At 40.7% G+C, this 27605-nt stretch overlaps 1 protein-coding gene across 1 annotated transcript; it reads right to left on the bottom strand.

The window, feature by feature from the left end:
* COA7 (cytochrome c oxidase assembly factor 7) lies at nucleotides 1–23929 on the bottom strand. Its single transcript, XM_065913061.1, has 3 exons — nucleotides 23771–23929; nucleotides 20236–20376; nucleotides 1–1233 (listed from the first exon to the last, which is right to left on the bottom strand). Exons 1-3 carry the CDS (start codon nucleotides 23874–23876, stop codon nucleotides 785–787), a joined length of 696 nt encoding a protein of 231 aa, XP_065769133.1. The 5' UTR covers nucleotides 23877–23929; the 3' UTR covers nucleotides 1–784.
* Nucleotides 23930–27605: the final 3676 nt, after the last annotated feature.

Raw genomic sequence — 27605 nt, 5'->3', positions numbered from 1 at the left:
TAACCAATTGAGATAGTTTATTCACAGGAACAGTGGAAAAGGTTCAGTTTTGAAGGACAAAATGTATCATCAATCCCTTGCTTACAAATTTCTAGGGTAAGTTATTTTATTAACAGTACCAAATGAGTGGCCTGAGGATGTTATTTTTAACATGTGAATGTCTCCACTAAAGGAAGTTTTCTGTTTCACCCTCTGGAGCAACTCAGAAGCATAATGACTTTTATCTTTACATCACACATAACTCCCAATCTCTGAATTTACTGAAAAATCTGACTCTAAAAACAAAAACGCAGCCCACCAATGATTACATAAGTCAGCAGGTGGCAGTCCTGACTATTTAACTGTTCTTAGCTCCTTAAACCCGCTATTATGTAAATCAAGATACTTTGATTTTTTTAAGCTCTCCCAACTAGAATAATGGTGATGATGGTGATTCCTTCAGGTCCTGTGGCTACTAATTTTTCCAGTTTCCTGCTCTGTCTCTCCTTCCCACCCCCATAATCTTTATGGCTCACTAGTCTGCTGTTTTTCACAGAACAGGAAAAGAGTTTGAGAACCAAGATCTTATAAATGTGGATCACACCAGATAAACAAATATTGACCAAAATAAACATTTCAGACTACATCTGAGCAGGTGACACCGGGGGGCAAAGGGTCTATGTAATCAGAGTTACTGATATTAAACACCAAGTCTTTCTTCTCCAGTAAGTCGACCTTCAAGGGCTCCATCAGAAATAGGAGGTGCCAGCATCAAGCTGTCTGTAGCATGGGAGGGTGAGCCACCCTACCCAAATGTTAAAGGCTGGACATTTTTCTGCTGTTCTTTGTGCAGCTGCCGGGCCCGATTTTTTAGTTCCTCAGCCTTAGCTTCGTCCTTATCGACACCATCCCCAAACTTGTACATGCGGCTGGCATTAGCACAGGCCCAGACATGGCCCAAGTCACAGGCTTTCATTGAGTATTTGCATGCCAGGCCCATGTCCTTGGGAAAGTTGGGGGCGCCCTGCAGGAACATGGCGCTGAGGTTGAAACAGCTAGCAGCATAGTTGCCATCACAGGCCCTTGTGTAGTAGTCTCTGGCCCTCTCCAGATTGGGCTGGCCATCCTCATTGACCTGTCCATCATGTGCCAGGAGACCAACATTGTGGCAGGCTTCAGTGGACTTCTTTCCCGGCTTCTCACACGCCATCAGAAAGCAGTTGGAGGCAGCTTTCAGATCCTGGGATAGTCCACCTGGGAAGAAAGAAAAAACGTCAATCCAAGCCAGGACAGAACCCAAATGTCTCAGGCCAAAGTCAGGAAGCAATTCCCAAATAAAGTTTATATACTTTGAGCTAAGGCAACATGAAAAGAAGATGGTCTGGTATAGTACACAGACCTTACAGCTTTTTCAGCCATGGAATCTTCAGCTCAAATGGTATCTTATAAGGAAGCCCAAACAGGTAAAAAGGGTGAAATGATAAGTTTCTCAGCCTTAGCTTTATCCTTATTGGTAAAAGATACTTACCTCTGAGGATAAGAGCAAGATCACGGCATCTTATGAGCACTTCGTCAAATGTTTGTTAATTTAAATATATACTGAATATATATTAATTGCCAATTACTATGCTAGATTCTAAGGAATAAACAGATACTGACTCTGCCCTTGTGAATTTTGTGGTCTAATAAGACAGACATTAAACACCACACAAGTAAATGTATGATTCTAAGTGTGACAAGCATATGGAGAAAGAGTATAGGATGCTACGAGAATGATCAAGGCTCTGAACTAAGAGGTGAGGTAAAGGAAAGTTTCTCCAAAGAAGTGACATTTGAGCTGTGAAATAATGGAAAAAAGAATGAAAAGAAAAATATGGAGTGGGGGGAAAATGGCAAAGAAAACTGTTCCTGACAGCAGGAACAGAATACAAAGAGAAAAGGAGCCCATGTGCTAGAACTCAGAAATCACTAAGGAAGGGTGGTTGAGGCAGGCAGGGGCCAGCTCATGCAGGGTCTGATGTGTCTTCTTAAGGACCTTGTACTTTAACCTTGGAGCGATGGAAAACTGCTAATCAATCATTTTAAGCAGAGGTGGTGACGGGGCCTGCTTTTTTCTTTAGTTTTTGGTTTTTTTTTTGTTTTTTTATGTGTGGTTTTTTTGTGTGTGTGTTTTTTTGTTGTTGTTGTTTGTTTGTTTTAATGGAACATTTCAAATCCCCTATTCTCAAAATCCCTCATTCCTAAAAAAAAGAGAAACATATCTCAACATTAGTTTTTAAAGAAGTCATCCCAAATACATCACCTAGAAAAAACCATCATTAAGAGAACACCATTCCAGTCATCTTCATAGCAAGTGTTTGAATTAAATGTTGGCTGGCTGAATGGACAGCTAGATAGAAGTACAGTTGACTCTTAAAAGCTATGAGAGGCACCCACTCTCCATGCAGCCAAAAATCCGAGAATAGCTTAAGAGTCAACCTTCCCTAAATGTGCCCCTGTGCACCCACAGACTAAACCAACAGGGGATAGAAATCATGGAGCATTACCATTGTATTTATTGTTGAAAAAATCCACATGGAAGTGAACCTGCATCATTCAAACCTGTGTTGTTTGAGGGTCAACTGTACTTTGAAAAACCAGATTACACATTCTAGTTGTAAATAAAAAATTTAACTTTGACTTTACTTGCATTTATTAAGACAAACAAGTGAAAATGAAGAAACTGCTAACTTCAAATGAGTATTTCTTCAACAGAGAAATTTCCTAAATGAGTCCCTAGAGTTATAAATTATTTAAAATATTTAAAGTCACCGGGTTTTTTTTTGGTGGGGAGGGAGTGTTTCATGGCGGCATCTGCAGCGGAAGCAGAGAGTCCTAACCACTGGACTGCCAGGAGATTCTGTTATTATTTTGTTTTAACCAAATCTCAGACAGTATTGACTCACAACTATAAAAGGGGAGTTCTCATACTTCTCCCCACCTCTCTTCTCCTGCCTTCTACTTTTTGCTAGATACGTTATTTCAACTCAGGGAGACACAGGAAACAGAGGTTAATGAAACCTGAGCTCTGCTGTCAGAAAACTGAGGCTCCCATCCTGGCTCCATCATTTGGAAAATTTATACTATTATTTCTTCAAATATTTTTTCTGTCCCAATCTATTTTCTTTCTGGGCTCCAATACATGCTGTGTTAGATTATGGGACACTGAAACCTACGTGTTGAGACTCTGAGAGTTGGGAAATTTTTCTGCTTTTTTTGTCTCAGGGCTTCAGTTTAAGAGAACATCTACAATCCTCTGAGTTCACTGATCTTTCAGATTCATTATTTATTTCCTTCTGAAGTGTTTTATTTGTTGTTAAGCCTATCCAGTGAATTTTTCATTTCAAATATTATATTTTTCAATCATATGAGTTCATTTGATTTTTCTTAAGTTTCAGTTTCTCTGATGAGACTGTCCATCTGTTCATTCATTGTGTCCATCTTTTGTTTAAATTTATTAACATACTTATTTCCCTGTTTAAAAATGTTTTGACTGTTAATTCCAACATTCCTGTCACATCTGGGTCTGTTTCTATTGACTGATTTTTTTTTTTTTTTTTCTGTTTAGTAATTCCTTATCCCTAGACATTGTAGATGATAATTTATTCAGTCTGGGTTTTGCTATATTCCCTTACAGACTACTATACTCTGGTTTCTCTTCATATCACATAAATCTCTCACCTTTTACCAAAGACTGCTGAGTTTTGTTTTGGCAGGTAACTATTCACTGGTGAATCAGCCTGATCCTTCTGAGGCCTGATCCTCCAGTAGCCTCAGTGGCCAGAAACTCTGACCTATGTCTCATCCATTCAGCAAGAATACCAAAATCTACTTGGCTTCTACCTCCTTCTGCCTATCTGCCTAATCTGAAAAGTACCTCCAGGCAGAAAGTCAAAGCACGGGGCTCATCCTGTGTGTTCCCCTTTTCTCAGGGATCACACTACTGCACTGAGTTACCTTCCAAAGTCTAAACAATTGCTTTATATATTTTATGGAATCCATGGTTTATATCCTTAAAAGTTCATTTTAGTTGCCTTATGGAAAGATGATTAGAGACCTGAATTAATGATACAGGAAAGAAAGGTGGCTTGAATAAATACAGTAGCAGGAAAGGGAGAGAGGATAGATTTGAGACATATTTTAAAGGCAAACTGGTCATGAGCTACTCAGTAGGGAGAGACACCAATTGCTAAACTGAAAGACAACAGGGGTGTAATAATTTGAGAGAAAACAATTAAGAATTTCATGGAAGAACAAGATGGCGGAGGAGTAGATGGACGTGGAGTACACCTCTCTCCACAGATACATTGGGAATACACCGTCAGACACAGAAGTGCATACAGAACACCAGCTGAGAGCGGACAGGAGTTCCTGACCAGAGGAAAAGAATATATAGAACCACAGAAAACTTGGTAGGAGAAGGAACTAGGGGGAAAACAGGAGTGTCAGTAGGACTGGACCTGCCCTCGGCAGGTGGGGGAACTGAAGCAAGGGTCCAAGCCCCACATCGGGTCACTTGTCTGAGCCAGAGGAGAAACATTTAAGGCTGAAAGTGAAACAGCTGATCTGTGGCAGCCTAAATGGAATGAGAATCAGACAGTCCTTGCCACAACCATACATGCTCCAGACAGAGATGCAGGTCCCCCAAAAGGCACAGTGGCTGGGAGCTGGAGTTCAGATATTTTGGAGCAACCCCAGGGCGAGGGCTGCTGTTGATTGTGGAGAGACAGATTGAAGGGCTGTGAGGAAGGAGACTGTGGTGGGAAATGTCTGTAGATGAAAGCTGGGCAGCCGCAAGGCGATACTGCTGAGTCACGCCTAGGGGGTGGAGCCATCACCATAGCCTCCCTCCACAGGCCAGCATCCGCAGCTGAACAATAGAGAGGCTGGCCCATCAAATGCCTGATGCACTGAACTACAGAGTAGGACCCCACCCAGGGTGGCCCTTTAAGTGCCTGATGCGTGGAACAACAGAGAAGGACCTCAGGCAAGGAAGTCCTCTAAGCTCCAGAGAAAGACTGGCCAAAGAGGCCTTCTGATCGCCAGCTACAAGAGGCTCACAAAAAGGTTCTGATAAGGCGATAATGCCTGCAGCTGAAGCAGTTCAAGACCCTGCACACTTGGCACCGCCAGGGTCCCCACAAGCCAAGCAGCTGCACCACCTTCATGCTCAACTCTCACTGGGGCAGAGCCGACACAGGCAAAAAAAGTTTGCATCTATGCATGCAGGGTTGCTTCAGTTAGGTCTGACTCTTTCCGACCCTGTAACCTGTGGCCTGCCAGGCTCCTCTGTCAGGGAGGGGGGTTCTCCAGGCAAGAATACTGGAGTGTACTGGCCAATACTGGTTGCCACACCCTTCCAGAGCACTATATTTCCTGCTGCCCTAGCTGCCAACTCCCCTGAGTACCTGGTGCTGCCAGGACCCCTGAGAGCCAAGAAGCTGCACCACCTCCACACATGGTCCTCACAGGGACAAACCCAAGTCCTCCAGGGCAGCCTCAGGAGCAAACCCCAGTGGACGACCCACATGCAGAGGTGGAAATAAAACCACAATTGAAACCCAGGAGCAGTAATGGATAAGGAATAACGCCCAAAACCCTCCCACGAGCTGTACAAGCTGCAGACTAAATCCACACGATCAACTAGGCAGACTCTGTGTCTGTGGAATATATAAAAGGTCACTGAGAGCTCCCACAGAAGAAAACGTACTAGTTCTGATAGCTGTGGACACTGGAGGCAAGAACACACAGAGGTAGGACCAGATTAGAATCTGAGCTGCCCCACAGCAGGTCCAGAGATCAGCACAGTGTTGGAGGGCATCCTAGGGAGGTGAGGTGGACTGTGACTCCCAGCGAGGGAAAGGACTCTGACAGCAGTGACTCAAGAAAAACATTTATTATTCTTACGTTTTGACTTGTTCTGTAGCTTCTTTTGGATTTTTAATTTTTTTTTCTTTTTTCCTCCCTCTGTTGTAGTTAATTTTATTGGCACTATGAAATCTAATTAAGCTTTTGAGCTTTTTCTCAGTCTCATTTTTTATTGTTGTTATTGACCTCTGCCTCTACATTGGGCTTTTGCAGTTCTGTGGAGTCTTCCTTTTATTTTTTCTTTTCTTTTTTAATTGTAATGTTTTAAACCTATTATTATTTTTTCTAAATTTATTCATTTGTTTGCTTTTCCTACTGTTCTTTTCCCCTTGCAGTTATAATCTTTAATGTAAATAAATCTTCTTTATCTACCTCTATTTGACTTTGCATATCTATTCTTTCCTTCCTTTCCTCTCAACATATTTGTCGGTTTTGTTTTCATTGCTTTATTCCCCACTTGGCACCTTGCTTTAGTTTTGTTTTCCAGTTTGTGCTTTAGTTAGTTTCGTTCTTAACTGGTAAATATACTTTTTTATTTCCGTTGTTCTCCAGGTCAATCAACTGTACTTTATTTTTGTTGGACTGTTTTGACTTTGCTCAGGGGTGTATATATATGTGTGTATATTCCATTATTTTAATTATTATTTGCCTGATTTTGTAATTGCCATTTGTCTGGGGTTCATCTTTGGTTTCTGATTACTGGATATCTGTTTTAATCTCACTTAATGCCATAACCATTTGTAGAATCTTCATTCCTGACCAGAGATCAAGTTCTGAGCCTTTGGAGTGGGAGCACTGATTCCAAGACCCTAGACTACCAGAGAACTAACCCTAGGAGGTATCAAACAGTGAGAACCCACACAAAGGAAACCACTTGAATACAAGACCCGGCATCACCCAACCACCAGTAGCACCGTGTGCAGGACGCTTCATCTAGACAACAAAACAAAAATACAAACCCAATCATCAGCAGACAGGATTACCACCTCACACAGCCTTACCTATCAGAGAGGGAAAAAAAAAACTCAGCACAAATCTCACCCTATACGAAGCTTACACAAACCTCTGGATAAACCTGAGGAGGAAAGAAACCAAAAAGAAGAAAGAATTCAACCCTGAAGCCTAGGAAAAGGAGACCTCAAACAGTAAGTTTAAAAATATATATATATGAAAAGGCAGAGAAATATTACATAAATAAAGAAACAAACTAGAAACAAAGAAGTCCAAATAAATGAAGAGGAAACAGGCAAAAAGAATTCAGAATAATGATAGTAAAGATGATCACAAACCTTGAAAGCAAAATGGAGAAAATGTAAGAATCAATTAACAAAGATCTAGAAGAATTAAAGAATAAACATACAGAGACAAACAATGCAATTACTGAAATTAAAAATATTATAGAAGGAATCAATAGCAGAATATCTGAAGCAGAAGAACGAATCAGTGAGTCGGAAGATAAAATGGTGGAAGTAACTTCTGAAGAGCCGAATAAAGTAAAAAGAATAAAAAGAACTGAGGACAGTCTCAGAGACCTCTGGGACAATATCAAATGCTCCAACATTTGAATAATAGGGGTCCCAGAAGAAGAAGAGAAAAAGAAAGGGTATGAGAAAAGTTTTAAACAGATTATAGTTGAAAATTTCCCCAACATGGAAAAGGAAATAGTCAATCAAGTCCAACAGGTGCAAAGAGTCCCATACAGGATAAACCCAAGGAGAAACATGCCAAGACACATACTAATCAAACTAACGAAGACTAAACACAATGAAAGAATATTAAAAGCAGCAAGGGAAAAGCAACAGGTAACATACAAGGGAAACCCCATACATTTAACAGCTGATCTTTCAGCAGAAACGCTGCAGGCCAGAAGGGAATGGCAGGGTATATTTAAAGTACTGAACGGAAAAAATCTAGAACCAAGATTACTGTACCTTGCAAGGATCTCATTCAAAATTGATGGAGAAATAAAAAGCTTTTCAGAAAAGCAAAAGTTAAGAGAATTCAGTACCATCAAACCAGCTTTACAACAAATGTTAAAGGGACTTATATAGTCAAGAAATACAAGAGAAGAAAAAGATCTACAAAATCAACCCCAAACAATTAAGAAAATGGCAATAGGAACATATATATCAATAATTACTTTAAATGTAAACAGATTAAATGCTCCAACTAAAAGACAAAGGCTGGCTGAATGGATACAAAAATAAGACCCATATATACACTATCTACAAGAAACCCACTTCAGACCTAAAGACACATACAAACTGAAAGTGACAGGATGGAAAAATATATTCCATGCAAATGGGAAAGCAAAAGAAAGCTGGAGTAGCAATCCTTGTATCAGACAAAATAGGCCTTAAAATAAAAGACTAATACAAGAGATAAAGAAGGACACTACATAATGATCAAGGGATCAATCCAAGAAGAAGACATAACAATTGTAAATATCTATGCACCCAACACAGGAGCATCTCAATACATAAGACAAACACTAACAGACAGAAAAGGAGAAATTGACAGTAACACAATAATATTAGAGGAGACTTTTAACACCCCACTCACACCAATGGACAGATCACCAAAACAGAAAATTAATAAGGAAACACAAGTCTTAAATGATACATTAGGTAAGATGGATCTCATTGATTTCTTCAGGACATTCCATCCAAATGCAGAAGAATATACCTTCTTCTCAAGTGCACATGGAACATTCTCCAGGATAGACCACATCTTAGGTCACAAATCAAAGCTCAGAAAATTTAAGAAAATTGAGATCATAACAAGCATCTTCTCTGACCACAATGATATGAGACTATCAATTACAAGAAAAAAAAAAACTGTAAAAAACACAAACACATGGAGATTAAGCAATACTTTTCTAAATGAACAACAGGTTACTGAAGAAATCAAAAGGGAAATCAAGAAATTTCTAGAAACAAATGACAATGAAAACATGACAACTCAAACCTATGAGATGTAGCAAAAGCAGTTCTAAGAGGGAAGTTTATAGCAATGCAATCCTACCTCAAGAAACAAGAAAAACATGGAATAGACAACCTAAGTTTACACTTAAAACAACTTGAAAAAGAAGAACAAACCAAAATAAGTAGAAGGAAAGAAATCATGAAGATCCGATCAGAAATAAATGAAAAAGAAATGCAAGAAACAATAGTAAAGATTAATAAAACTAAAACCTGGTTCTACGAGAAGATAAACAAAACTGACAAACCTTTACCCAGACTCGTCAAGAAAAAAAGAGAGAAGAATCAAATCAACAAAATTAGAAATGGAAAATGAAAGGTTACAACAGGAATTGCAGCAAAATAAAGGATTATAAGAGACTATTTTGAACAACTATATGGCAAGAAAATGAATAACCCAGGAGAAACGCACAGATTCTTAGAAAAGTTCAATCTCCCAAGACTGAATCAGGAAGAAACAGAAATTATGAACAACCCAATTATGAGCATTGAAATTGAAGCTGTGATCAAAAATCTCCCATAAAACAAACCCCAGGACCAGATGGCTTTCCGAGAGAATTCTATCAAACATTTAGAGAAGAGCTAATGCCTATCCTTCTAAAATTCTTTCAAAAAACTGCAGAGGAAGTAGCACTTCCAAACTCATTCCACAAGGCTACCATCACCCTGATAAAACAACACAAAGACAGAAAGACAAAAACAACATAAACAAAGAAAACTACAGGCCAATATCACTGATGAACATAGATGCAAAAAATCCTCAACAAAATTTTAGCAAACAGAATTCAGCAACACATCAAAAAGCTCATACACCATGATTAAGTTGGGTTTATTCCAGGAAAGCAAGGATTCTTCAATATACGCAAATCAATCAACGTGATACACCATATGAACAAACTGAAAGATAAAAACCATATGATCATCTCAATAGTTGCAGAAAAGGCCTTTGACAAAATTCAGCACCCATTTATGATAAAAACTTTTCAAAAAATGGGCACAGAAGGAACCTACCTCAACATACTAAAGGCTAGATATGATAAGCCTACAGCAAACATTATTCTCAATGGTGAAAAACTGAAAGCATTCCCCCTAAGATCAGGAACAAGACAAGAGTGTCCACTTTCACCACTATTATTCAACATAGTTCTGGAAGTCCTAGTTAGAGCACTCAGAGAAGAAAAAGAAATAAAAGGAATCCAGATCAGAAAAGAAGTAAAGCTCTTGCTCTCTGCAGATAATGTGATAATGTACATAGAAAACTCTAAAGATAGTATCAGAAAATTACTAATCAGTGAATTTAGCAAAGTTGCAGGATACAAAATCAGTACAAAGAAATCACTTGCATTTCTATATACTAACAATGAAAAATCAGAAAGAGAAATTAAGGAATCAATCCCATTCATTATTGCAACAAAAAGAGTTAAATATCTAGGAATAAACTTACCTAAGGAGACAAAAGAACTGTACACAGAAAATTAGTGTACAAAGACACTAATGAAAGAAATCAAAGATGACATAAACAGATGGAGAGATATTCCATGTTCCTGGGTAGGAAGAATAAATATTGTGAAAATGACTACACTACCAAATGCAATCTACAGATTCAATGCAATCCCTATCAAATTACCAATGCCATTTTTCACAGAACTAGAACAAAAACCTTCACAATTCATATGGAAACACAAAAGACCCCGAACAGCCAAAGCAGTCTTGAGAAAGAAGAATGGATCTGGAGCAATCAACCTTCCTGACTTCAGATTATACTACAAAGCTACAGTCATCAAAACAGTATGGTACTGGTACAAAAACAGAAATATAGACCAACGGAACAAGACAGAAAGCCCAGAAATAAACCCGTGCACCTATAAGTACCTTATTTTTCACAAAGGAGGCAAGAATATACAATGGGGCAAAGACAGCCTCTTCAATAAATGGTGCTGGGAAAACTGGACAGGTACATATAAAAGAATGAAATTAGAACACTTCCTAACACCATACACAAAGATAAACTCAAAATGGATTAAAGACCTAAATTTGTAAGACTAGAAACAATAAAACTCTTAGAGGAAAACATAGGCAGAACACTCGATGACATAAATCAAAAGCAATATCCTCTATGACCCACCTCCTACAGTAACAGAAATAAAAACAAAAGTAAACAAGTGGGACCTGATTGAACTCAAAAGCTTCTGCACAGCAAAGCAGCTCATACAACTCAATGTCAGAAAAACAACAACCCAATCAAAAAGTGGGAAAAAACCTAATCAGACATTTCTCCAAAGAAGACATATAGATGGCTAACAAACACATGAAAAGATGCTCAACGTCACTCATTATTAGAGAAGTGCAAATCAAAACTACAATGAGGTATCATCTCACACTGGTCAGAATGGCCATCATCAAATAATAAATATGCTGGAGAGGGTATGGAGAAAAGGGAACACTCTTGCACTGTTGGTGGGAATGTAAATTGATACAGACACTATGGAAGACAGTAGGGAGATTCCTTAAAAAACTAGGAATAACACCACCATATGACCCAGCAATCCCACTCCTAGGTATATACATTGAGGAAACAAAAATGGAAAAAACACATGTATCCCATTGTTCATTGCAGCACTATTTACAATAGCTAGAACATGGAAGCAACCCAGATGTCCATCAACAGATGAATGGATTAAGAAACTATGGTACATATACACAATGGAACATTACTCAGCCATAAAAAGGAATGCATTTGAGTCAGTTCTAATGAGTTGGATGAACCTAGAATCTATTATACAGAGTTAAGGGAGTCAGAAAGAGAAAAATAAATATCATATTCTAATGTGTATATATGGAATCTAGAAAAATGGTACTGAAGAATTTATTTACAGGCAGCAATGGAGAAACAGACATAAGAATAGACTTATGGACGTGGGGAGAGGGGAGGAGAGGGTGAGATGTATGGAAAGAGTAACATGGAAACTTACATTACCATATATAAAATAGACAGCCAATGGAATTTGCTGTATGACTCAGGAAACTCAAATAGGGGCTCTGGATCAACCTAGAGGTGTGAGATGGGTTGGGAGATGGGAGGGAGGTTCAAAAGGGAGGGGATATATGTAGACCTAAATAAAGGACAGAAATGATTGGGACATAACAGAAGCAGAAGATATTAAGAAGAGGTGGCAAGAATACACAAAAGAACTGTACAAAAAAGATCTTTACAACCCAGATAATCACGATGGTGTGATCACTCATCTAGAGCCAGACATCCTGGAATGTTAAGTCAAGTGGGCCTTAGGAAGCATCACTACAAGCAAAGCTAGTGGAGGTGACAGAATTCCAGTTGAGCTATTTCAAATCCTAAAAGATGATGCTGTGAAAGTGCTGCACTCAATATGCCAGCAAATTTGGAAAACTCAGCAGTAGCCACAGGACTGGAAAAGGTCAGTTTTCACTCCAATCCCAAAGAAACACAATGCCAGAGAATGCTCAAACTACCGCACAATTGCACTCATCTCACACGCTGGTAAAGTAATGCTTAAAATTCTCCAAGCCAGGCTTCAGCAATACGTGAACCGTGAACTTCCAGATGTTCAAGCTGGTTTTAGAAAAGACAGAGGAACCAAACTGCCAACATCTGATGGATCAAAGAAAAAGCAAGAGAGTTCCAGAAAAATATCTACTTCTGCTTTATAGACTATGCCAAAGCCTTTGACTGTGTGGACCACAATAAACTGTAGAGAATTCTGAAAGGGATGGGAATACCAGACCACCTTACCTGCCTCTTGAGAAACCTGTATGCAGGTCAGGAAATAACAGTTAGAACTGGACATGGAACAACAGGCTGGTTCCAAATTGGGAAAGGAGTACGTCAAGGCTGTATATTGTCCCCCTGCTTATTTAACTTATATGCAGAGTACATCATGAGAAACGCTGGGCACAAGCTGAAATCAAGATTGCCGGGAGAAATATCAATAACCTCAGATATGCAGATGACACCACCCTTATGGCAGAAAGTGAAGAAGAATTAAAGAGCCTCTTGATGAAAGTGAAAGAGGAGAGTGAAAAAGTTGGCTTAAAGCTCAACATTCAGAAAACCAAGATCATGGCATCTGGTCCCATCACTTCATGGCAAATAGATGGGGAAACAGTGGAAACAGTATTTGACTTTGTTTTTCTGGGCTCCAAAATCACTGCAGATGGTGAATGCAGCCATGAAATTAAAAGACGCTTACTCCTTGAAAGGAAAGTTATGACCAACCTAGACAGCATATTGAAAAGCAGAGAAATTACTTTGTCAACAAAGGTCTATATAATCAAGGCTATGGTTTTTCCAGTGGTCATGTATGGATTTGAGAGTTGGACTATAAAGAATGATGAGCACCGAAGAATTGATACTTTTGAAATGTGTTGGAGAAGACTCTTGAGAGTCCCTTGGACTGCAAGGAGATCCAACCAGTCCATCCTAAAGGAGATCAGTCCTGGGTGTTCATTGGCAGGACTGATGTTGAAGCTGAAACTCCAATACTTTGGCCAACTGATGCGAAGAGCTGACTCATTGGAAAAGACCCTAATGCTGGGAAAGATTGAGGGCAGGAGGAGAAAGGGACAACAGAGGATGAGATGGTTGGATGGCATCACCAACTCAATGGACATGGGTTTGGGTGAACTCCGGGAGTTGGTGATGGACAGGGAGGCCTGGCATGCTGTGGTTCATGGGGTCGCAAAGAGTCGGACACGACTCAGCTACTGAACTGAACTGAATATGTATACCTATGGCTGATTCATCTTGAGGTTTTACAGAGGACAACAAAATTTTGTAAAGCAATTATCCTTTAATAAAAAAATTTTTTTTCATTTTGGATTTAAATTTCAAATGTCTGCAAGAACTCCAAGTTTCCAGTAAACAATCAATTATATGCAGTCTGAAGTGGTTTGGACTAGAGACAAAGGTTCATTTATAATTATCATCACTAACTTATCATCTATTGTTGCCACACCCTAGGGACCACCTAGACTCCAAGTATTTTCTCCAAGTACCTTTTCAATGTAGTTTGGTCTTGTTTTTACATGTCATAATCTTAAAGAGTTCTTCATTCCCCATTGGAAACCCTTCTAACTATGTTCTATTAAGAATCTTTCATCAAAGAGATATATCAGAGATAAACTTCTATTTCCTTTCATGAAACATTTAAATGGCTTCACAAGACTAGTTCAAAGCTGATTCCATAGATGAAAACATCTGGACAAAACTTTCCTTGGGTCACTAAGTGTCTGATCCAAAGTAACCTCTGCAGTAGCCAATATAAACCAGAGCTATTCACATTGATAGAATGTTTTACAATTTAAGAAGAAGTCACATGGAAGCTACTTTTTTTATATTGGAGTATAGTTGATTTACACATGTGAGCTCATTTGATGCTCATAAAAATTCTATAAGTTCTGAGCTGACATTATTACTCCAATTTTGTCACTGAGGTATTTGTAGCTCAGAAAAGAAAAATGCCTTGCCTGATGCCACAGTGTCAATTAGTGCTCCCTATGAAAAGTGACCTCCCACTCTTCTCCTTGCCCCAAGCTATCCTTGATAAAAGGAGAGTTATTAATGAATTTTTGTCAAGAAAGGACACCGGGTGTGTCTTCAGAACAGAGGGAATAGTCTTTGGCTCAGAACCAGGCAGAGGGAATCAACAGTACTGGCTTTTAGACATGGTAGAGCCCAAAGTCTGCTAAACAATAATCCAAAGGGTCTGAGTCAAGATCAGCTAATGAGATCTCCTGTGACCACATTGGACCTGAAGGGAGTTAAGAATGTTAGCTTAACAGAATTAAGTATTATTCTCTAAACACTCTGTGTTCTTTCACCTGCTCACCTTCTATTTTAGAGAGAAGACATAACTCTATTATACTTCTATCAAACAAAGTTTGCTCTGTCCTTTATGAACCAGTTTCAGTATCTCCTCATCTATGACAGCACCCCAGATGATGACATGCTCCCAGAACTGAACCTTCAAGGTACTCTTCATATCTCTCTATGAAGATACTTATCAAGCTCTCCAAAGTTAACAGCATCAGTATAAATAGTTCTTCCCCATGAAGGAGGTGAAAAAAAAAAGATTTCTTCCCCCACACTGGTCCATCTATGCTTTACTGCACACAGTAAATAATAAGTTTGTTCAACAAAGAAGCACTGAAACAAACAAACAAAAAACAGTCTCAGTGCACAGTCATTAATCACACTTGTTGTTCTTATTGTTCAGTCACTAAGTCTCGTCTGACTCTTTGAGACCCTACGGACTGCAGCCTGCCAGGCTCCTCTGTCCATGGAATTTCCCAGGCAAGAATACTGGAGTCAGTGCCATTTCTTTCTTCAGGGGATCTTCCCGAACCCATGTCTCCTGCATTGGCAGGCAGATTCTTTAACCACTGAGCCGCCAGGGAAGCGCTGTCTAATGAGAAGGGAAAACAATTTCACAACTTCCACAAGCTCTTTTGTTCTCTCTAATTTATAAGGAACTCAAACTGTGGAAAATTAAAAGAGATAGGAATACCAGACCACCCTTACCTGCCTCCTGCAAAAGCTGTATGCAGGTCAAGAAACAACAGTTAGAACCAGAAATGGAACAACAGACTGGTTCAAAATTGGGAAAGCAGTATGTCAAAGCTGTATATGTCACTCTGTCTATTTAACTTATATGCACAGTCAATTCAATTGCTCAGTCACGTCCGATACTTTGTGACCCATGAACTGCAGAATGCCAGACTTCCCTGTCCATCACCAACTCCCAGAGCTTGCTCAAACTCATGTCCATCGAGTCAGTGATGCCATCCAACCACCTCATCCTCTGTCGTCCCCTTCTCCTGCCTTCAACCTTTCCCAATATCAGGGTCTTTCCAATGAGTCAGTTCTTTGCATCCGGTGGTCAAAGTTTTGGAGTTTCAGCTTCAGCACCAGTCTTTCCAATGAACATTCAGGACTGACTTCCTTTAGGATTGATTGGTTTGATCTTGCAGTCCAAGGGACTCTCAAGAGTCTTCTCCAACACCACAGTTCAAAAACATCAATTCTTCAGCATTCAGCCTTCTTTATGGTCCAACTCTCACATCCATACATGACTACTAGAAAAACCATAACTTTGCCTAGACGGACCTTTGTCGGCAAAGTAATGTCTCTGCTTTTCAATATGCTGTCTAGGTTGGTCATAACTTCTCTTCCAAGGAGTAAGCATCTTTTAATTTCATGGCTGTAGTTACCATCTGCAGTGATTTTGGAGCACCGCCCCCCCCAAATAGTCTGTCACTGTTTCCATTGTTTCCCCCTTTATTTGCCACGAAGTGATGGGACCGGATGCCATGATCATTATTTGAATGTTGAGTCTTAAGCCAGCTTTTTCACTCTCCTCTTTCACTTTCATTAAGAGGCTCTTTAGCTCATTTCACTTTCTGCCATAAGGGTGGTGTCATCTGCATATCTGAGGTTATTGATATTTCTCCCAGTAATTTTGATTCTAGCTTGTACTTCATCCAGCCTGGTATTTCACATAATGTGCTTCTGCATATGCTAAATAAGCAGGGTGACAATATACAGCCTTGTCGTACTCCTTTCCCAATTTGGAACCAGTCTGTTGTTCCATGTCCAGTTCTAACTGTTGCTTCTTGACATGCAAACATTTCTCAGGAGGCAGGAGATGGTCTGGTATTCCCATCTCTTGAAGAATTTTCCAGAGTTTGCTGTGATCCACATAGTCAAAGGCTTTGGCATAGTCAAAAAAGCAGAAGTAGATGTTTTTCTGGAACTCTCTTGTTTTTTGATGCTCCAACAGATATTGGCAATTTGATCTCTGGTTCCTCTGCCTTTTCTACATCTAGCTTGAATATCTGGAAGTTCACAGTTCACATACTGCTGAAGTCTGGCTTGGAAAGATTGGATTGCAAACTGACCTTTTCTAGTCCTGTGGCCACTGCTGAGTTTTCCAAATTTGCTGGCATATTGAGTGCAGCCCTTTCACAGCATCATCTTTGAGGATCTGAAATAGTTCAACTGGAATTCCATCACCTCCACTAGCTTTGTTTGTAGTGATGCTTCCTAAGGCCCACTTGACTTCACATTCCAGGATGACTGGCTCTAGGGGAGTGATCACACCATCATGGTTATCTGGGTCATGAAGATATTTTTTGTATAGTTCTATGTATTCTTGCCACCTCTTCTTAATATCTTCTGCTTCTGTTAGGTCCATACCATTTCTGTCCTGTATTGTGCCCATCTTTGCATGAAATGTTCCCTTGGTATCTCTAATTTTCTTAAAGAGATCTCTAGTTTCTCCCATTCTATTGTTTTCCTCTATTTCTTTGCACTGATCACTGAAGAAGGCTTTCTTATCTCTCCTTGCTATTTTTTGGAACTCTGCATTCAAATGGGTATATCTTTCCTTTTCTCCTTTACCTTTAGCTTCTCTTCTTTTCTCAGCTATTTGTAAGGCCTCCTCAGACAATCATTTTGCTTTATGCAGAGTATATCACATGAAATGCCAGACTGGATGAAGCACAAGCTGGAATCAATTTTGCTGGCAGAAATATCAATAACCTCAGATATGCAGATGACACCACCCTTATGGCAGAAAGTGAAGAGGAACTAAAGAGCCTCTTTATGAAGGTAAAAGAGGAGAGTGAAAAAGCTGGCTTAAAACTCAACATTCAAAAAATGAAGATCATGGCATCCGGTCCCATCACCTCACGACAAACAGATGGGGAAGCAATGGAAACTGTGACAGACTTTATTTTCTTGGGCTCCAAAATCACTGCAGATGGTGACTTTAGCCATGAAATTAAAAGACGCTTGCTCCTTGGAAGAGAAGCTATGACCAACCTAGACAGCATACTGAAAAGCAGAGACATTACTTTGCCAACAAAGGTCCATTTAGTCAAAGCTATGGTTTTTCTAGTAGTCATGTCTGGAAGTGGGAGTTGGACCATGAAGAAGGCTGAACGCTAAAGAATTGATGTTTTTGACTGTGGTGTTGGAGAAGACTCTTGAGAGTCCTTCCGACTGCAAGGAAATCAAACCAGTCAATCCTAAAGGAAATCAATGCTGAATATTCATTGGAGGGACTGATGCTGACACTGAAGCTCCAACACTTTGGCCACCTTTTGCAAAAAGCTGACTCACTGGAAAAGACTCTAATGCTGGGAAAGGTTGATGGCAGGAGAAGAAGGGGACAACAGACGACAAGATGGTTGGATGGCATCACTGACTCAATGGACATGAGTTTGAGCAAGCTCCGGGAGATACTGAAAGACAGGGAAGCCTGGCATGCTGCAGTCCATGGGGTTGCAGAGTCAGAGATGACTGACTGAACAACAACAAAAGCTCCTTATGAAAAATATAATAAAATATGATGTAAAAATAAGACATATATTCAGAAACTAACAGCTAGGAACATTTTTATTTTTCCATGCTATACTGTACAGCTGAGAACACACATAATTTTGTGTTCAGCTTTCTTCATTGAATATTATATTATATACTCTTTCTGACATCAACAAAAACTATTTAGAAACATTATTTTTTAATGGGTTAAATAACATTCCAGTCGACGGAAGTAACATTATTTAACTAAGCTGCTACTGTTGGCACACAGATTTAAAAAAAATAATGCAGCTATATATTACTTACAAATCATAAATTAATGAAAATGGGCTAAATGCCCCTCTGCTTAAGCAAGGGTACTTTATATTCCTGTTAATGCTAAACTTTCGTCAAATTTGAGACTACCACAGACTGTATGTTCCATGTAAAGGCAGAAATAGTCCACAAAGTTCCAGAAATTTAAAAAAGACATCCTCTTCATCAAACTTTCACTGAAAGTCCTTCTAACCAGGCTTTACTGGGCACTAGGAATAAGGGATGAATGAATTATATCATCCTCAAAAAGCTCATGAACTAGTCAGCAAAAAAAAGAGCTGCCTGTCTTAGGTTATATTCCCAATTTGTGGTGGTTTTCAAATATGCCCATAAATTCCTGATAGTCCTTCTTTCAAGAGGTAGAATTTTAGTTCTCTCCAATTAGCGTAGGCTGAACTTACTGACTCACTTCAAATAAGCAGAATAGGATAGAAATAAAAAGCATGTGACTTCCAAGAGTAGGTTATAAAAGACACTGTGGATTCCATCTTGCTCCTTCTTTTGGATCACTCACTCAGGCGGAAGCCAAATGCCATGTCACAAGGACATGCAAATAGCCCATGAAGAGATCCATGTCACAAGGAACCAAGGTCTCTTGACAACAGTTGGCAGAGAATGGAAGCCTTCACAGCCGAGTGAGCGAGCCAGCTTAGGATTAGAGATTCTAGTTCCAGTCAAGCCTTCAAAAGACGACAGCCTGGTTCCCTGGCTAGTGTCTTGACTGCAGCCTAATTAAGAGACCCTGAGGCACACAGCTCACCACTCCCAAATTCCTGATCCAAAGAAACTATGTGAAATGACAGGTTTGTTGCGCTAATTTGTATTTAGCAATAGGTAATTCCTAGGTGACACAGAATAAAGAATCTGCCTGCCAATTCAGGAGACAGAAGAGATGTGAGTTCAATCCCTGGGTCGGGAAGATCCCTTAGATTAGGAAATGGCAACCCACTCCAACATTCTTGTCTCAAAAAATCGCATGGACAGGGGAGCCTGGTAGACTACGGCCCATGGGGCTATAAAGAGTCGGACATGATGAGCACGCATGCAACACAATGCAACTTAAACACTACTCAATACCAACTGCAATTAAGGCATGAGGAGAAAAGACAGATGGAAAGGAATTGATTACTAGTCCCTTCTTCTGTGCCAGGCACATGCTGATACCTTTACCTACATTACCCTATTTAATCTTCACAAAGACCTATGAAGAAAGTATTGTTTTTTCTCCATTTTACAGGTGATATTACTGATTCACAGAGTTAAAGTGACTACAGAGTTAACATTCCCTAAGGTCTGCCTAAGGGCTTCCCCAGGTGGCTCAGTGAAAAAATAATCTGCCTGCCAATGCAGATGTCAGTTTGATCCTTGGGTCAAGAAGATCCCCTGGAGAAGGAAATGGCAACCTGCTCCAAAATTCTTGCCCGGGAAATCCCATGAACAGAGGTGCCTGGTGGGCTACAGTCCATAAGGTCACAGAGTTGGACATGACTAAGCGCACACAAGTTCTGCCTAACTTGAAAAGTTATGCTCTTCCCTCCAGCACTTTGCTGAACTCTTGACTCCAAATTGTCCTACAACATGCTTCCCCAGTGCCTGTGAAGACCCATCTGTAAAGAGACCTCAGTATGAGCCTCAGGTTGTGGCCTCACCACTACCATCGATGATAAGGACCAAAGAAGGCAGGCCCCTCCTTACCTTTCCCAGTCACATAATAGGCCCCCAGTTTGTAGCAGCTATCACTGTGTTTGTTCTCTTCACAGTTGAACTTCAACACCTTGGCAGCCTCATCAAAATTCTTCTGGATTCCTTCCAAATAGTCCACCAGTCGATAGCAACCTGTGAGGAAAGGGCAAAGTCATTCAAGTCTGGGGGAGTGGGGAGGGTCCAGGTGTGGCAGGCTGGATGTGCCTTTTATTTAGGACAAGCCTCTGTCTTCCTGCTGGTGGCTCAAAGGTTAAAGCACCTGTCTGCAATGAGGGAGACCTGCGTTCGATCCCTGGGTCGGGAAGATCCCCTGGAGAAGGAAATGGCAACCCATTCCAGTATTCTTGCCTGGAAAACCCCATGGACGGAGAAGCCTGTTGGGCTACAGTCCATGGGGTCGCAAAGGGTTGGACATGACTGAGAGACTTCACTTTCTGTCCTCCTGAGGTGTGGCAAGGTGACTTCACCACAAAGAATGCAGGTCGTATTCAGCCACTCCTACAATGGCACTGTCTGTCCTCAGCCTGAGACTGAGCAAGGTATAAACCGGGAAGACCCTGGCCCCTACACTGGCTCTACTCCTCACCAGTCCTTCTATTCCCTGTCAACAAGACCCAAAGAGCCACTGGCTTCAATGATGAAACTTTGCTAGCTTTGGAACTTCTCAGGAAGTTCAGCATTTAAACAGTGAGAACCAAAAGGGTCAATAGGCCAGTCTTCATGGCAGCAAGAAGCAATTCTTTGATGACTATACCTTAATCCTTGGCTAGGCTGGGTACATGAACAAAGAGTTGAAATTGCAGCTACCAAAGGAGTTAGAAATAAGACTCCCTTCTCCTTAGTAGTCTCTATTTCCAGCAAGCCTCTCCTTAACAACTCTCCCCTCTGTACCTTTTCTTTTTTTTTTCCATTTATTTTTATTAGTTGGAGGCTAATTACTTTACAATATTGTAGTGGTTTTTGTCATACATTGACATGAAACAACCATGGATTTACATGTGTTCCCCATCCCTCTGTACCTTTTCTTCACCCACGATAACACCCATCTCTTGTTAACCTTCATTCAATGAATATTTGAGCATCTGCTGCTGCTGCTGCTACTAAGTCACTTCAGTCGTGTCTGACTCTGTGCGACCCCATAGACGGCAGCCCACAGGCTCCCCCGTCCCTGGGATTCTCTAGGCAAGAACACTGGAGTGGGCTGCCATTTCCTTCTCCAATGCATGAAAGTGAAAAGTGAAAGGGAAGTCGCTGAGTCGTGTCCAACTCTTAGCGACCCCATGGACTGCAGCCTTCCAGGTTCCTCTGTCCATGGGATTTTCCAGGCAAGAGTATTTGAGCATCTATCTGCAACAATATATGAGACACTGCTTTAGTTGCTGGGAATATAGTCACCTGTCCTCCTAAAAGTTACAGTCTAGAGGAGGAAACACAATAAATAGCTTAGAGGAGGAAACACAATAAATAAATAGCTTAACAAGATGCATTCAAACCTTAATAAACACCATCGGTGAAATAAAACAGGATGATATGAGTCTGTTGTGCATTTTGGGGGAAATGGTTAACATAGACCGGGTAATCAGGTAGGGCCTCACTGAGGACTTCAAAGTGTGAGCTGAGAGGTGAATAACAAGAATGAACTAGCTATTTAAAGTCAATGAAATGGGAAGGAGACAGAAAGACTCAGGTACAAGGAACAGTACATAAAAAGGCTCAAAAAAGAAAATAAGGTTGACACAAATAAGGTATAATGTCGCTGGATCCAGGAGGGGCAGGAAAAGAGGAAAAGGCAGGGACCAATCAGAGGGCCTTACATTAGATAGGAAGAAACTGGGATTTTATTCCAAGTCAATAGAAAACCACTGGAAGGATTTAAGAAGGGAAGTAATATGATTCAACTTGCATTTTTAAAAGGTCACTCTAATAAACACGTTTGCATGTATCTGGATGAATATGGAGGAAGTCATGTGTGAGGGGACCCACTCCGACACTGATAATGACAAAAATGTGTTATTTCCGTCATCTGAAAATCTAGTAAATAACATAACGAAATTAAAATTTAAGTATCAGTTTATGAGTAGAGAATAGATTTAAGGGAGTTAGGGTGCAAATGGAGAGTCAAGTTGGAAAGTTACTTCAGTAATCTGGCTGAGAAATGATCTTGAAGACTACTACAGAACCAGCTATAGAAATTGCCTCCTCTCAGACTCTCTTCAAGAGCAGTATCCTGCACTTCTTATATGCCCACCCAACCCTCCTTCACTGCTAATGTATCTCCAGGGTACAAAAACCCATATATGGCTCTCCACTGCCTACACAATAAAGGCTTTCAAATGCCTTACCCCAGCATTCAAGATCTGACACACTGTGGCCCAAGGTCTGTCCCGCCTAAATCTTATTTCTAATTACAATCTGACTTCAATTTTCAGAAAGAGCATTTTCTTCACTCCCTCTGCTCCATTTAATCAGCATTACTAGCCTATTCTTCCTGACCTCTTCCAGGAGTCTTCCCCAACCATTCTGCACCTCAAGGATTCTTTTAAGCCATCCTACTTTAGAGCAACTCTGTGTAGTTGGTCAGCTTGGAGCAAGGCTGCAAACTATTAGAAGGCAGAGCCAGTATCTTTTTTTCTTTTCTTTTAAAGTATGGGTACTAAAAACAATAAAATAAAATAAAGTATGGGTACTTCCCTGATGGTCCAGTGGCTAAGACTCTGAACTCCCAATGCAGGGGAGCCCAAGCTGGATCCTTGGTCAGGGAACTAGCTTCCGGATGTGACAATTAAGAGTTTGCATGCCACAACTAAGAACAGGTGCAGCCATATAAATAAATAAAAGAGAAAGAAAAAGCACTAAGAAGAAAACCATCCAAAGGTACTGGCTGCTCTGGATGGCCCCTTCTGGACATCACCATCCACCCACAACTGAAGTCAACTCAATGTTCCCAGAACACATGGGGCACATTCATGCCTCAGGGCCTTTTCACTAGCCCTTACCTCTGCCTGGCATGCACCTCCCTTACTTTTCTTCAACACTTTGTTCAAATGCTACCTTCTTAATGATTCACCCTGACCACGCAACTTAAAGCTGCCCTCCTGAACTGCTGAGACCTTTCAGTCAATTCTTTTTCCCACTGCACTTAACTACCTGCTAACACACTACCTCATTTATTAGGTTTATTTTCCAACAACCCCCACGAGAATGTAAGCTTCACGAGGACAGAGCATTTTATCAGTTCACTGATGTAGCCGTAGTCTCTCTGCTCCAAATGCCCTAGCGCTTCTCTTCCTTCTCGCCAGGCCTCCGGGCTCCGTGAGGCCAGAGCAAGCTCCTGCATGCCCCGCAAGTCCTCGTGGAACCCAATCCGCTCCTTACACACACACAGACACACACACGGCAGCCAGCGACCCACAGACACCCGAGTCCCCTTCCAGATCCCCTGAGAGGTCGCTCGCGTGACCCGTCAGTCCCCGTCCCTGAGGCCGGAGCCCCCACGTGTCCTTAAAGCCCTGCAGGCGGCGCTCACCGTCCGGGTCCTTCTCGCGGTAGCACTGGTAGTTGCACTCCACTTCCATGTTCTCCAGAAACGACTTCACCTGCTCCTCGTCCTGAAAGTCCACCAAGCCGGCCATGGCTCTCGCTGGCCCAGTCAAAACCACCCCGCCGCTCTGACCCCGCCCGCGCCGTACGTCCTCCCGCCCCCGCGGTCACGTGAGCGGCGAAGGGGCGGGGCCTTGGAGGGGCGTGCCGCCAAGGTCCGCGTTCAGCCCTGAGCTGGGGAGGCGGAGCGTCCTGAGCTTTGGGCGGTCATTTGTTCTTACGGTGTTAGTCTTTGGTGGTCCCAAGTTTTCCTCTGGTCAGCCCACAGGTAAAGCCGGTAGCAGTCTTTCTGCAGCACTTTATATTTGTGCCAGCCCTGTGGTGTTAATGTTTCTCTGCCTGCGGTCATTTATCACATTCGTTAGTTCTGTATTCCCAAAGCGTGCGTCACCAAGTACTTGGTTTTAGTATTACTATAGCTAAGGGAGTATGGTTACTGCCTTTAAAGAACTTGCGGGTTAGTAGGAAGAGCTTTGAATTTTGAGCACCTACTATGTTCCAGGTGTAGCTGGACAAACTAGTATTCATGAGTCTGTACAAACACAATGAAAGGACTGATACATCTCTATTTTCCTCCCAGACCTACCCACTGCCTCCAACATGAATGACCGAATGACCTAAGGAATGAATGGTTATGGAAGATAGTAACTAGAACACTGTAGCTGTACTGGTTGTAGTAATAAGGCTGTTACAATAAGGCTGTTGCAGTAGTTATAATAAGACTGTTAATACTTAAACAGTGCTGAACTTTGTTCCAGATTCTATTCTAAGAGCTTGATAATAATTCTCTTTTAATTCTCATGGCACTCACTGTGACCTTGTGGTCACATTATTATCCTCATTTCACCAATTAAGAAGTGGAGGCATAGAGAGGTTAAGCAATTTGCCCAAGGTCACATAGGAAGGGAGTGTTGCTGTGCCGTAAATTTTTTTTTAAATAAAAGAATGAGATACAAGAGGGACATGTCAAAGATATGGAAAAGAGGAGAGGAACTTCAGCTGGTTTTTTATTTTTCTCCTGCTCAGAATCATTGGTTTCATAAAGCCTAGACTGAAAGCTGTCCAAACATAGTTCCTATTCATCTTTGAGTCCCAGTCAGTCCCTGTCTAGAGCCTTCAGTGGAGCTCAATCCGAGGTTTCCCATCACCTATAGCTATTAATCTATCCCTAAAGCAATCAGAGTGGACTACTTCCGACCGCTTCCTTATTGAATAGCAGCTTACTGCACATGGGAAATGTCTTTGAAATCCCAGTTTTGTTTTAAAAATTCATAGGATTTTTTTTTTTTAATTTGGCCACACCAGGCAGAGTGTGGACTCTTAGTTCCCCAGCCAGAGATGGAACTTGTGCCGCATGCACTGGGAGTGCAAAGTCTTAACCATTGGACTACCAAGGAGATCCCAATATGATTTTACATTCAATTCCATAATACAACATTCATAGCATATCATATTCCAGTTGCTATGCCACATTTACTAGTGGTTTCTCAAACCCCTGATCACCTTCAAAGATCTCTCAGTATAGACATGTACTGACCTTTGACTATGAGTTCACCTTCCTTGACTAGAACCTCATCTACTGCCTCCCTTCCCTTTACCACACTCAGCTTTCTGTTCTCTGAATCCGTCCCAGATCTGTGTCCCTGTTTACTATTGCTCATGATGCTTTGACTACCCTTCTCAAATCAGAGAACTTCTCCTCTGTGAAGTCTCTGATGCAACAACCATACATTCCCAAAGTAGATTTAGATCCTCCCACTTCAGTTTTCCATCCTACTTGGTTTATTCTGATATAATGTAATAGGAGATGACTGGTATTGAGGGGCAGACAGATCTCAGTCAGAATCTATGTCCTATGTATACAAAACTGTGTCCTTGAGCTAGTTACATTTGTGAGCCTCATTCCTCATCTCTAAATGCAGATCCCCTGTATGGCTGTCAACAGGAGTAAAATTTCATATATGCAGTATGCTTAGCACAGAATTGTTCCTGTTCTAGAAATGTTTGTTAAGTCCAAAAAGACATGAAAGTCTGTGTCCCCCGTCTTAATGTGAGCTCTGTGTCCCTTGGGCTGGTCACAGAATCAAAAATAGAGCAGGGCTTGGTGAGGGTGATGTAGATAACCAAAGTCAGGGACTGGGTCACAAATATATAATGTGCTGTGCTGTGCTTAGTCGCTCAGTCGTGTCTGCCTCTTTGCGACTCAATGACCATAGCCTCCAGGCTCTCTGTCCATGGGATTCTTCAGGCAAGAATACTGGAGTGGTTTGCCATGCCCTCCTCCAGGGGATCTTCCCAACCCAAGGATTGAACCCAGGTTCTCCCACATTGCAGGTGGATTTTTTAATGTCTGAGCCACCAGGGAAGTCCAAACATGTAATACTTTTCCCTTAATCTTATTTGCAGAGTTGAACTGCATTGAAATGAGACAACCTGAGCAGCAGAGGGCGATAGATATTTGGGTAAAAGATGGAAGAGAGGCTGGGCCAAGTACGAAGTCATATTTTTAAAAGACTTTTAAGGTCATCAAAAGAGCAACCTGCTTCCTTTTTTCAGTCCTGTCCTTATGTGTGTAGTTTTATTCCCCTCTATTCTTATAAATGTTTGCATTTACTTTGAAAAATTATTTATTTTAATTATTCAAGTGATTCATGAATATGTGCTAACTGCAAGTTAATCTCATGTTTTCCACCTAAAAACCCTTTTTGATAAGCATGATATAGCTTGTAGACTGTTGCAAAGAAAAAGAAATTGAAGGCCTGAGAAGTTAAGTGATTTATCTTAAAACACACAGTGAGAGGATCAGGAGAAACCATCTCAGACCCTGTAGGAAAGAATTCAAGAGCATTATAGTGCTCACTTCCTGACTATAAATTTAAATTCAACTACTAATATTAATTTTGAGTTTAAGTTCTTAAGAGATATTATCTCTAAAGTATTAATTATCATTTACTCTTTTTATTATATTATTTTTATTATAATTAACATTTATTGGATGCTTATAATATCCCTGGTGGCTCAGACAGTAAAGAATCTGCCTGCAATGTGAGAGACCCGGGTTCGATTCCTGGGTCAAGAAGATTCACTGGAGAAGGAAATGGCAACCCACTCCAGTATTCTTGCCTGGAGAATCCCATGGACAGAGGAGGCTGGCAGGCTACAGTCCATGGGGTTGCAAAGAGTTGGACATGACTGAGTGACTAATACAACATGTTAGGCATGTCACACATCCTATCATATTTTTTTAAAGTTCACAGATTCCTTTTTTTAAAGTTAATTTTTATTGGAGTATAGTTGCTTTATAATGTTGTTAATATCTACTGTACAGCAAAATGAATGAGCTCTACATATACATATATCCCCTCTTTTTTCCTTCCCATTTAGGTCACCGAAGAGCACTGAGTAGAGTTCCCTGTGCTATACGATAGGTTCTCATTAGTTATTTATTTTATACATAGTATCAATAGCATATGTATATCAATCCCAACCTCCCAAATTTCCCACCACCCTCCTTTTCCCCTTGATATCCCTACATTTGTTCTCTACATCAGTGTCTCTACTTTTGTTTTACAAATAAGATCACCTATACCATTTTTCTAGGATCCACATATTTGTGTTAATGTATGATATTTGTTTTTCTCTTTCTGACTTATTTCATTCTGTATGACAGTCTCTAGGTCCATCCGCGTCTCTGCGAATAATCCAATTTCCTTCCTTTTTATAGCTGAGTATCTAATTTATTCTTTACAAAATTACACTTC

This window comes from Muntiacus reevesi, chromosome 1 (genome assembly GCF_963930625.1).
Source record: "Muntiacus reevesi chromosome 1, mMunRee1.1, whole genome shotgun sequence".
Classification (NCBI taxonomy): Eukaryota; Metazoa; Chordata; class Mammalia; order Artiodactyla; family Cervidae; genus Muntiacus; species Muntiacus reevesi.
This window is presented reverse-complemented; position numbering and strand designations above follow the sequence as displayed.

Coding starts and splice junctions, on each gene's coding strand:
- COA7 (XM_065913061.1), bottom strand. CDS start 23,876: ATGGCCGGCTTGGTGGACTTTCAGGACGAGGAGCAGGTGAAGTCGTTT. Junction 20,377..23,770: donor CCGCGAGAAGGACCCGGACG/GTGAGCGCCGCC, acceptor CTTTCCTCACAG/GTTGCTATCGACTGGTGGAC. Junction 1,234..20,235: donor CTATTATGTGACTGGGAAAG/GTAAGGAGGGGC, acceptor CTTTCTTCCCAG/GTGGACTATCCCAGGATCTG.